The sequence below is a fragment of the Copidosoma floridanum genome, unplaced genomic scaffold (assembly GCF_036245765.1).
Source record: "Copidosoma floridanum isolate Cflo_tuat_1 unplaced genomic scaffold, Cflo_Japanese_pri ptg000020l, whole genome shotgun sequence".
NCBI lineage: Eukaryota > Metazoa > Arthropoda > Insecta > Hymenoptera > Encyrtidae > Copidosoma > Copidosoma floridanum.
Genome location: NW_028321897.1, coordinates 21,857,772 through 21,869,784, shown reverse-complemented (window position 1 = coordinate 21,869,784; position 12,013 = coordinate 21,857,772). Strand labels below are relative to the sequence as shown.

At 44.1% G+C, this 12,013-nt stretch overlaps 2 protein-coding genes across 2 annotated transcripts; both read left to right on the top strand.

The window, feature by feature from the left end:
• Window positions 1-9,249: 9,249 nt before the first annotated feature.
• On the top strand, window positions 9,250-9,621 carry LOC149374414 (uncharacterized). The gene has a single exon (XM_089593703.1). It carries the CDS (start codon window positions 9,250-9,252, stop codon window positions 9,619-9,621), a length of 372 nt encoding a protein of 123 aa, XP_089449829.1.
• A 1,595-nt stretch (window positions 9,622-11,216) lies between these two features.
• LOC106637665 (uncharacterized) lies at window positions 11,217-11,783 on the top strand. Its single transcript, XM_089593702.1, has one exon. It carries the CDS (start codon window positions 11,217-11,219, stop codon window positions 11,781-11,783), a length of 567 nt encoding a protein of 188 aa, XP_089449828.1.
• The last annotated feature ends 230 nt before the right edge of the window (window positions 11,784-12,013 follow it).

Below are 12,013 nucleotides of genomic sequence, written 5' to 3'. Positions count from 1 at the left end.
CCCAATCCCATGAGTTCCAGGCATAGAGACCTATGACCTAGGGTGTATTCCGCAATTTCCGCAAATGCTGCCAGCAGTTAAGTTACGTAGGTCGTGGTAACGCCGCATGGTCGGGCGGCGCTAGCGTCAACCTGTACTAACTGTCGGTGGGTTCCGCATGTCAACAAACTCCGAAATATCAGATGGCATAGGAGTGAAAACAGTAAAAAATATCGAAGTTTGTTGACATGCAGAACCCACCGACAGTTAGTACAGGTTGACGCTAGCGCCGCCCGACCATGCGGCGTTACCACGACCTACGTAACTTAACTGCTGGCAGCATTTGCGGAATGCACTTATGCACCCCTATACCTATAGTCTACAGTGGCTATACTCATATACTGGCTATAGTATAGTCACATGTAAACATTTAAAAAAAAACATTTGTACTGTTTCATCAAAGATCCAGCAGATGGCGGAATCGAAAACGAGGTGTAGGCCGACTAGGGACTAGAGCTCTATTCCTATTCACCAGGGTCCGTACCATATAACTATTTTTCTGTATACTGGCCTATGTTATAACATAGGCCGGTGAAGCAAAAAAAAGTTATATGGTACGGCCCCAGATTCACATCTGCCTAACTAAGGGCTCGGACACATGGAACCGCGTAAAGCGTATAGCGTACATAGAGATATCTCTATGATAGCGTATCGCGTAAAAGTAAGGAAGGTTAGGTATACGCTACTTTGTGGTCACACAGAAAATAGGCCAATTAATCTACGAAGGCTCAATGTTAAATTTGACATTAGTGTTAACAGAAAACAAAAAATACGTTGATATAGAAGAAAATGATTCAAGAAACAAAGTGTTTTGTTTTTTTAGTTATTCAGCGGCTGAGTTAACCTAAAAAATTCGTGAAAGTCCGAAAATCACTTTTTTCGCCTTTGAAAAAAAAGTTGACCTCCAATACCGACAAGTTAAATGATAAAGTTGTAGATCTTAAAAAAACCTATCGATTGACGCGCGTTGAATATAATTTAAATGCGTAGTTTCTGAGAAAACTTAAAAAAACCATCGAAAATCGTCTTTTTTTAGTTTGTTAATAACTTTTTTTCTTTTGAGATTTTAAAGTTAGTATTCGGTCATATTCTAAGTTTTTGGTTCACAAACCTTCAGTTGTTTTTTTAGCCAAAAATATTAAAAATTTTTCGAAACATCGCATTTTTTCGAAAAAAAACACCTTTCGTAAAAACTTCAATAGACGTCAGGAAATAATGCTGAAGCGATTTTTCAGGGCTTAATCTCTTCGTCTAGACTTATTCTATCATGCTATGTTTGTAGTAAGTTAAATTTTTTAATTTTTGATGCCTAAATCGGACTCCGAAAAAAGTACTTTTTTTTTCTATCGGTTTTTTACATTTTTTTTATGTATTTTGATAATTGCACGTATTTAACTAACTGCAATGCATTGTACTTATTTTTTTACGAATTAAAAAAAAAAAATTTTCATGATACGACCATGTGGAGCCAAGTTAGGTTTTTTTTTTTTAAAAAAATCCCTATGTGACGGTGAAAAGCGTAGAACTCTGAAACTTGCACACTTTACTAACAAATACCCATTTTGCATTAAAAAAATTATTCACAATCGTTAACTTTAGCGGAACGATGGGTATGATAACGTTACAGTTGAGTCTTTTTGCGCGTCGCGCATCGACTGCCCGCTGGTATGAGGTGTGTCTGGCTGGTTGCTCTTACTCGGGCGCTCCGATACGGCTCCAAAATGGAGTCGGAGTGGTGAGAGAAAGATGTTCTCCCCTCATGCAGCTGCTCAACTGTAACGTTATCATACCCATCGTTCTGCTAAAGTTAACGATTGCGAATAATTTTTTTAATGCAAAATGGGTATTTGTTAGTAAAGTGTGCAAGTTTCAGAGTTCTATGCTTTTCACCGTCGCATAGGGATTTTTTAAAAAAAAAAAACCTAACTTGGCTTCACATGGTCGTATCATGAAAATTTTTTTCTTAAATTCGTAAAAAAATAAGTAAAATGCATTGCAGTTAGTTATATACGTGCAATTATCAAAATACGTAAAAAAAATGTAAAAAACCAATAGAAAAAAAAATACTTTTTTCGGAGTCCGATTTCGGCATCAAAAATTGAAAAATTTTACTTACTACAAACATTGCATGATAGAATAAGTCTAGACAAAGAGATTAAGCCCTGAAAAATCGCTCCAGCATTATTTCCTGACGTCTATTGAAGTTTTTACGAAAGGTGTTTTTTTTTCGAAAAAATGCGATATTTCGAAAAATTTTTAATATTTTTGGCTAAAAAAACAACTGAAGGTTTGTGAACCAAAAACTTAGAATTTGACCGAATACCAACTTTAAAATCTCAAAAGAAAAAAAGTTATTAACAAATTTAAAAAAGACAATTTTTGATGGTTTTTTTAAGTTTTCTCAGCAACTACGCATTCAAATTATATTCAACGTGCGTCAATCGATAGGTTTTTTTAAGATCTACAACTTTGTCTTTTAACTTTTCGGCATTGGAGGTCAACTTTTTTTTCAAAGGCGAAAAAAGTGATTTTCGGACTTTCACGAATTTTTTAGGTTAACTCAGCCACTGAATAACCGAAAAAACAAAACGCTATGTTTCTTGAATCATTTTCTTCTATATCAACGTATTTTTTGTTTTCTGTTAACACTAATGTCATCTTTTTCGTAGATTAATTGGCCTAAAAGGCGTCAAAGCCTCGCGTATCGCGTAAGTGTGAAGTAGAGGGGAGTTGACCAATCTGCTGTCTTGTCAACAAAAGAAGCTTTCGAAGTTCTCAACGCAAGTGAATTCTAACCTGCGTACATGTAAAAATAAAAGTTTTCAAGTATATACTTCTTTTTTTCTTTTTATTTGAGGGTTGTTCATACATTTCATACAGCTTAATCATTACGCTTCTCACTTTTTCTTTGCGATATTGGGTCACTCATTGCATAAGTCGTATGGACTTTCGACAATTTGCCTAAAGTTCTTACGATTTATTTTTTATCGATGTCAGAAATTTGTTAAATTATACAATTAATACTGTAATTGTTGTTGTTGACATTAGCTGCTGCTGTATTTACAGGTTGCATACTTTATTTACGCTTGACACGAAAAAATTTGTCATCGCACACATGGGTACAAAAATACAGGCGTAACTTTATTTTTGCTATCAATGCGAGCGAGACAGCATGTGCAAAGCCAACGAAATACTCGCTGTAATTGGTGTAAAAACACTTACGCGCGGATTTTTTACTCCCATGTGCGCGATGACAAATTTTTTCGTGTAAAGCGTACCTTACCTGACTTTCCCTGATCCTATAATTTTACGCAATACGCGATACGCTTGACGCTTTACACGGTTCCATGTGCCCAAGCCCTCACGGACAGCGTTAGGTAAGGCGGATACAATATCAGAACTTTTTCCCTAGATCGTGTGCATAGCTAGATCGTATTTATAGCTATACGATCTAGGGAGAATGTTCCACCGCGCAGACAGCAGAGAAGAAGCATTGCCAAAGATGGTACTCATAACGCGTGGAAATTAAAAATTGTAATAATAATAACACAAGTGCCTATCACCCAACGATCTGGTGCGCTAACTGGCTACTCTATTGAATAATACAATATTAATTATTAACACAAGCACCTATCACTTCATGACCCGGGGCACTAACTTTCCTCTGTATTAAATAATAAAATGTTAAGCAATAATGTAAGCGCCTATCACCCAATGACCTGGGGGCGCTTACTTGTATCTTTATTAAAAATTGTATTATTAATTATATTTTTTGATAACCCAGGGTGCTGCTTGTGTTTGATTAACATTTTATTATTTTATAGAGCGGCCACTAAGCGCCCCGGATCATTGGATCATAGGCGCTTGTGCTATTAATTAATAATATATTGTTTAATAAAGCGATGAGTAATCAAGATCATAGGCGCTTGTGCTATTAATTAATAATATATTGTTTAATAAAGCGATAAGTAAGCACCCTGGGTCATCGAGTCATAGGCGCTTGAGCTATTAATTAATAATTTATTGCTTAATAAAGCGATAAGTAAGCGCCCTGGGTCATCGGGTGATAGGCACTTGTGCTGTTAATTATTGATGTATTGTTTAATAAAGCTATTAGTAAGCACTCCGGGTCATCAGGTGATAGGCGCTCATATTATTGCTTAACATTTTATTATTTAATACTGTTCGGCTCGTTTCCTGCGATCAACGTCCGACACGGAGACGGCACGCGCGCCCTCCTTCGTTCTGCGCGAGTAGTGCTCCTGCGGAGCGGCCGAGCCGAGCGCGGGCTGACGGACTGACGATCGAGGACCCAAGGAAGAAAGAGCTGAGAGAGATCACATCTACAGAAGTAATATAATTGTCTGCAACTCTGTACTAGGCACTAAATCATATTCAATAAAGATTTTCAAAACTGAACATTGGTCCTTCGAGCCGGATAATCGAGCGAGTAAGAAACAAACAGCAACCATTGCAGAGCAGGTGTGAACCAAGGAGAGCATTCAGCACACAACATGATGTCCAACAAAGGCTGGGCTAACCTATTTGGCGCCCAATGCGCTCTGGCAGACGTCATCGCTCGTTTCGCGCTGGCCGTCATGCAAACTGAGCCCTCGGCCTGGACCACTGGCCTCGTTGAAGTGAGGCTTGAGTTGCTGGATGGCAACTGGAGCGACTTTCAGGCCAATCATTTCAGGCTCATCGAGACGCCTCACTATGGGTCAAATGGGTTTTTTTTGTTTAAAACCTAATAACTTAAGAAGGAAAAAAGATTAATAAAAAACTATTTTTAGAGCTTCAAGCTGAGATAATAAAGAATAGAGGAAATTTATAGAGAATGTCTCGTCGTTGAAACCTAACCTCTAAATTAATGAGAAAACTCGAAAAAACAGTTGTTTTAGCCGAAAAATCACTCAAATCACTTTATAACAACACAGTCACTTTAATTCTTCAAACTATTCTAACTTTTATTACTAGAGCTTGAGTTTTATACTTCCAACATAACCTTAAAATTCGAGATTGCAGGTAACAGTGTCAGAAACCTGATATTATGTTAAGAATAAGGAATACTTTGAAAATTCTATTTAGAGCTTTTAAATAAAGTTATAGAGAATAGAGAAGTAGTATGAAGAAATATCATATTGTTAAACCCTAACCTCTTATTTGATTAAAATACAAGAAAAAAATATTCTGAGCCAATAAATCTTAAAAATGACTTAATTTTAACTTCATAACATTATTATTTTGAATGATCGTAACTACTATCATGAGATTTTAATTTTTGTACTTTTAATATAACTTTAATATTGAAGATTAAAGGCTTGTAGTGTCAGAAATCTGACGTTATGAGGAGGAAAAAGAATAACTGAAGAATTATTTTTTGAGCTCCGAGATGAGACGATAAAGAATAGAGAAGAAATATTGAGAATCTCAGATCGTTAAGTACTAACCTTAAAAAAAAATCTAAATAACGTTCTTATAAGACTATTATACTAAATTATACTAAAAAATTTTTAGAATGACTTGATCAACTCTTTTTTTGTTTTTCAAACATTAATAGCTATTTCCACGGAATGTTCAATTGAATTCCCCTAACATTATCTTATATTATAAGATTTTGGGTTTGATGTTTCAGAAACATAATATCTTAAGAAGGAAAAACAACTACATTAATCATTCTGTCTTATGCATGTAATATATAGAGATATGGTATTCATATAATACATTCGTTATGTACATTTTTTGCCGTTATGGTAGGTATATATGCTATTGTATCAAAACTAACAAGCCATGTCGAGCTGCACAGTACTATGTATATATATATACTACTGTTAAATGTTAAGTGCAGTAGAATAGTCTCATGTAGTTAAATCCTTTTTTATGAGCAATAACAGTTTACTTCAACGAGAGGAAAAATTTCTTGAAAACTTATAATATTAAACTTCATTTTAGTAATAGTTACACGATATAATGTTCAGTATGAGTGTAACGTTTGATTACAGCAAGGTAGATAATCATACAAGTTAATCATTGTTGACTTCAAAGATGCACAACATTAATCTATATCAACCCTAAATCTTATAAGGTAAGGTTAGGAAAATTTAATTAAAAATTCCGTGGATATAGTTATTACCGTTTGAAAAAAAAAAAAAAAGTTGATCAAGTCATTTTACAAATTTTTTAGTGAAGACGCTATTTTGATTTTTTTTTTAAGTAAGTGCTTAACGATCAAAGATTCTTAATATTTTTTCTCTTTTCTTTATCATCTCATCTTTGAACTCAAAAAATAATTCTCCCATTATTCCTTTTCCTTCTTATTACATCAGATTTCTGACACTACACGCCTATAATCTCCAATTTTAAAGTTACGTTAGATGTACAAAAATTGAATTCTAGTGATAGTAGTTAGGATCACGTGAAATAGAAATGTGATAGAGTGGAAATGAAGTCATTTCAATGTTTTTTCGGCTCAGAAAATTTTTTTTATGTTTTCTAATCAATTCAGTGGTTAGAGTTTAACAATATGATATTTTTAATACTATCCCTCTATTCTCTATTACTTAAGTTTGAAGCTCTAAATGGGATTCTCGAATTATTCCTTATTTTTATTATAATATTAAGTTTCTTACACAGTAAACTGTAATCTCGACTTTTAAGGTTATGTTAGGAGTACAAAAATATAATTCTAGTAATAGTATTTACTATCCATAAAAGTAATAATGTTATGAAGTAAAAATTAAATTATTTCTACGATTTTTTGGCTCAGAATATTTTTTTCTTGTATTTTAATCAAATAAGAGGTTAGGGTTTAACAATATGATATTTTTTCATACTACTTCTCTATTCTCTATTACTTTATTTAAAAGCTCTAAATAAAATTTTCGAAGTATTCCTTATTTTTAACATAATATCAGGTTTCTGACACTGTTACCTGCAATCTCGAATTTTAAGGTTATGTTGGAAGTATAAAACTCAAACTCTAGTAATAAAAGTTAGAATAGTTTGAAGAATAAAAGTGACAGTGTTGTTATAAAGTGATTTGAGTGATTTTTCGGCTAAAACAACTGTTTTTTCGAGTTTTCTCATTAATTTTGAGGTTAGGTTTCAACAACAAGACATTCTCTATAGTTTTTCTCTATTCTCTATTATCTCAGCTTGAAGCTCCAAAAAAAGTTTTTGATTAATCTTCTTTCCTTCTCAAGTTATTAGGTTTTAAACAAAAAAAAACCCATTTGACCTATAGTGCGCCTCCTCCGAGAAGCGGGAGTCACTAACCCAAATGTACTCAACATTGGAGGCTGAGTACATAGAGTCATGCGCACACCTCTACAACGCTAGGAGCACCCTCGCACCACCCCCTGGCAACGGTGGCGCGGGCCCCGAGCGCACTACATCGAATTGTGGACCCCGCCTGCCCCGAATTAGTATTCCCGCCTTCTCTGGGAAAAGAGAAGACTGGGAGAGCTTCTGGGATCTCTTTCGAGCGCTAGTGCACAACGATCAACAGCTGACCGATGTCGAGCGACTATTTTACTTAAAGTCTCTCGTGGAGGGAGATGCCAAGACAGCCCTCGACGCGATCCAGATCGTTGGCGCCAACTACTCGACCGCTTGGGCCGCGCTTGAGGCACGGTTTGAACACTGCCGTCTCCTAGTACACGACCATCTAACGGCGCTACGCAACATCAGGCCTTTATGGGACGAGTCAGCCAAAGTTCTGCGGAGCCTTCTTGATACGCTGGGTCACCATCGGGACCAGTTGCAAGCTTTGGGCCGTCCTGTTCTCCAGTGGGATGACTGGTTGATCTCTTGTGCAATGACCGGCATGGACCCGACTACCCGGCGTGCCTGGGAGGACGAGCTCAAGCGACTCAAGGGCGCCAACACAAGGGCTGGGATTGAGACTGCGGCTTTCGCCGCCATGACGAACTTTCTTCACCGACATTTCCGCGCTCTCAGCTCCATTGAGGCATCTCGCCCACCGTGGCCAGCAAGCACGCCCAGCATCCGTCCACCAGCTTCATCATCTTCTGGGCGGCACTATCGCTCTCTCGCAACCGGCGCAGCTCTGCCTCCATGCCCGTCCTGCAGCGAAACCCATTAGTTGGGAAACTGCGCTCGATTCCAAGGCCTCGACGCGCACGCTCGACGAGCCTGGTCTACCAAGCCCGACTATGTTTTAATTGCCTCCAAACGGGCCACCTGTTGAAGTTCTGCCCCTCCCGATCTGTTTGTCAGCACTGCCGAGAACAGCACCACAGCCTGCTTCACGACAGCAGCCGTCAACGGCCATCGGACCCATCTGACAGTCTGCCAACTCCGAAACGGCCGAAGGCCGACCCCGTCGGTACAACCCGTGCCGACGACCTGGGCCCGTCGCCCTCTTCCTGACTCGCCGTGCTACCGACCGCTCTCGTCCAGCTGAGTGGTCTGTCCGGCCGGCGCGCGACAGTCCAAGCCCTCCTCGATGCGTGCTCCGAGGTCACGATCGTCTCTGCGAACCTGGCGCGACGGCTCAACGCTACGCTGGAGCCCACCAATACGAGCATTTCCGGCGTAGGAGGTGAGTCGGTCATCCGCTCAAAAACTCGGGCCCATTTGCACATCAACCTGGGCAGAGATGCGCCGCCGATTACCTTGGCGGCACTCTGCTTACCTCAGCTCGGGCTTGTATCGCCGTCCGCTCCTCTGCACCCATCCGTAGCCGAGCAGTGGCTTGATCTTCAGCCTCTGGCCAACCCCGCATTCGGTACACCTAGTCGTGTGGACCTGCTCCTCGGTGCCGACGTCTACAGCCACATATTAAGGGCAGAATCCGTCTGGCGGGGCGACATTATCGGTCAGCACACGATCTTCGGCTGGACCGGTGGACCCTCGTTGGCCGTGCTCTTGGCCTGCAGACAGCAGCTTTTACTGTTGGCTCAACACTGCACATGGACGGAGCACCGTCTTGGCATCGCGGCAGCGCTTTTGGGACCTCAAGGAAGTACCGCAAGTCAGCCGCAGCGCTCCAGAGGACATTGAGTGCGAGCGCATCTTCCTCGATCACCATCGTGCTTCAGATGGCCGCTATGTCGTTCGTCTGCCATTGAAGAGCGACAGTGCGCGGCTGCTCGGCAACAGCCTGCAGAGTGCCACGGCCGCCCTTCACTCGTTGCATCGTCGCCTCCAGCAGACTCCAGCAATGGGTGCTGAGTATATGAGCAATTTATGGCAGAGTACATCGCTCTGGGCCACATAAGGCCGCTGCCTGACGATTTGCGCACGGCATCGCCCCGACCAGTGCACTATATCCAACATTACGGCATCTGGCAGAGCAGCGATAAGGGCCGCAGGCTTCGCGTCGTGTTCAACGCCTCGAAACCGACATCGAGCGGCTACAGCTTAAACGACGTCCTCTTCGCGAGCCCTAGGCTGCAGACCGCGCTCCCCAGCGTGCTCCTACGCTGGCGACGACACCGAATCGCCTTCTGCAGCGACGTCCGCATGATGTTTCGTCAGATCTGGATAGACAAGCATGACGTCGACCTACAGCGTATCTTGTGGAGTCCTGATCCAAACCAACCGCCCACGCACTACTAGCTGTTAACAGTCACCTACGGCGCTTCGTGCTCACCGTACCTCTCCTTGCGCACTGTGTAGCAGCTATGCGAGGACGAAGGACACCGTTGGCCCGAGGCAGTTCCCGTGGTGATGAACGACCGCAACGTCGACGACATACTCTCCAGTGCCGACGACATCGCCACGGCCCGACATATTCGTGACCAGCTAATCGAACTTCTACAAGCCAGCGGGTTTTCTCTGCGCAAGTGGGTAGCCAATGTGCCCGAGCTGCTGGACAACCTCCCCGATGACGTGGGCGGCCCACTTGGTGTCAGCTTAGCGCTGAAGGTCTCGTCAGCTGCACTGGGTTCGCTCCGATCAGCCAACCAACAACGCCCTCGTCGACAACTACGTGGCCCAGATACAGGACATGCTACCCTCGAGCGCCTGGCGGTACGTGCCGTCGCAGTCCAATCCAGCTGACGTGGCCACTCGAAGCGCGGACATGTCCGGTCTCAGACAACAACTCCTGTGGTGGGACGGTCCACCGTGGCTCGCCGACAACGACCGAGCCTGGCCCCAGGAAGCACTACAAGAGGTGACACCCTTGCCGTTGGCCTGCTACGCCACCCTTCTGGCTGAGCCTAGCATACTTGAACGATATTCCAAGATTCACACTCTACTCGTCGTTCTCGTGCGCACTCGTCAGTGGGTCCGGCGCCAGTTGCGTCGCCCACCTGTCATGCCGGTGCTCTCACCACTGACCCCCGCCGAGCTTCAAGATGCCTTCCTGGCCTGCGTCCGTTTGTGCCAATCGGAAACGTTTGGCGAAAAGCGCGCGCGTTTGCAGAACGGCGAGCGACTGCCAAAAGGGATCCCCTTGACTCCTCTTGCGGCTTTTCTCGACACCAACGGCGTTCTGCGCGTCGGCGGGTGGCTGGGTTTCTCTTCGCTACCTTACGAAGAGCGGCATCCACCGATCCTTAGCGGAGCCTCATCGTTTGCCTCGCTGGTCCTTTCTTGGGCCCATACTCGAGCTCTTCACGGCGGATGCAGGGTCACTAGTGCCTACACGGCCAAGCGTGCATGGATTCTCGGTGGCCCACGCAGAATCAAGGCTCAATTGCGGCGGTGTGTCGTATGCTACCGACTCCAGGCTCGCTCCGCGACCCAGATGATGGCCCCCTTACCAGCTTCACGAGTCACACCTTCCCGCGCTTTTGGCCGCACGGGTGTCGACTACGCCGGGCCTTTTTCAGTAACTTGCGTCAAAAGGACGAGGCATACGCACTACGAAGGGTTACATCGCCGTCTTCGTGTGCATGACGACAAAGGCCCTACACCTCGAGCTCGTCGGTGATCTCTCCACAGCCGCCTTCCTGGGCGCTCTCGCTCGGTTCACTGGTCGTCGCGGTTGACCCTCTGAACTCTGGAGCGACGATGCTACTTGCTTTCGCCGCGCTGATCTGGAGCTGTGCGAGGCGTTACAAATTGCGGAGATTGACTGGGACCTCGTGGCCGGCTCTCTCGCTTCACAAGGTATTTCTTGGCACTTCATCCCCCCTGGAGCTCCACATTTCAGCGGACTCTGGGAAGCCGCTGTCAAGTCAGTCAAAGGCCACCTCCGACGCGTAATGGGCTCCCGTCACCTGACCTACGAGGAATTCTCCACCGTACTAGTTGGGATTGAGATGGTGCTCAACGGAAGGCCCTTGATGCCGCTCTCCGGCGATCCTTTCGACCTCGAGGTACTTACACCATGCCACTTCCTCGTTGGAGCCCCACTTGATTCCATCATCGAGCCCAGGCCTCCCACTGAGAACTTGGACGCTCTCTCGCATTGGGACCTCGTGAAAGCCATTCGAGCTCAGTTCTGGTCACGCTGGAGCCGAGAGAACCTTAATACACTCCAGCAAAGGCCGAAGTGGACCGTTGCTCGCCGAAGTTTTGCCGTCGGCGACTTCGTCATCCTACTGGACGCCACCCTCCTCCAATCAAGCGGTCGTTGGCCGCTAGGTCGCATTATTCACGCCCAGCCTGGTCCTGACAGATTGGTACGCGCGGTCACCGTGAAGACAGCGACTGGCGAGTACGTGCGACCGATTGTCAAACTGGCCTTACTCCCCGTAGCGAACCCCGGTCCACCAACGCCACCCTCTGATGGTCAAGAAGGCCGACCCGCCTTGGCGGGCGGCGACTAGTATGTCGCTCCAGGAGCGATGCGGGCGGATTGTTCGGCTCGTTTCCTGCGATCAACGTCCGACAAGGAGACGGCACGCGCGCCCTCCTTCGTTTTGGGCGAGTAGTGCTCCTGCGGAGCGGCCGAGCCGCGCGCGGGCTGACGGACTGACGATCGAGGACCCAAGGAAGAAAGAGCTGAGAGAGATCACATCTACAGTAGTGATATAATTGTCTGCAACTCTGTACTAGG

What these genes read in the sequence shown, in the direction of transcription:
- LOC149374414 (XM_089593703.1), top strand. Translation starts at nt 9,250, where the DNA reads ATGGCAGAGTACATCGCTCTGGGCCACATAAGGCCGCTGCCTGACGAT.
- LOC106637665 (XM_089593702.1), top strand. Translation starts at nt 11,217, where the DNA reads ATGGGCTCCCGTCACCTGACCTACGAGGAATTCTCCACCGTACTAGTT.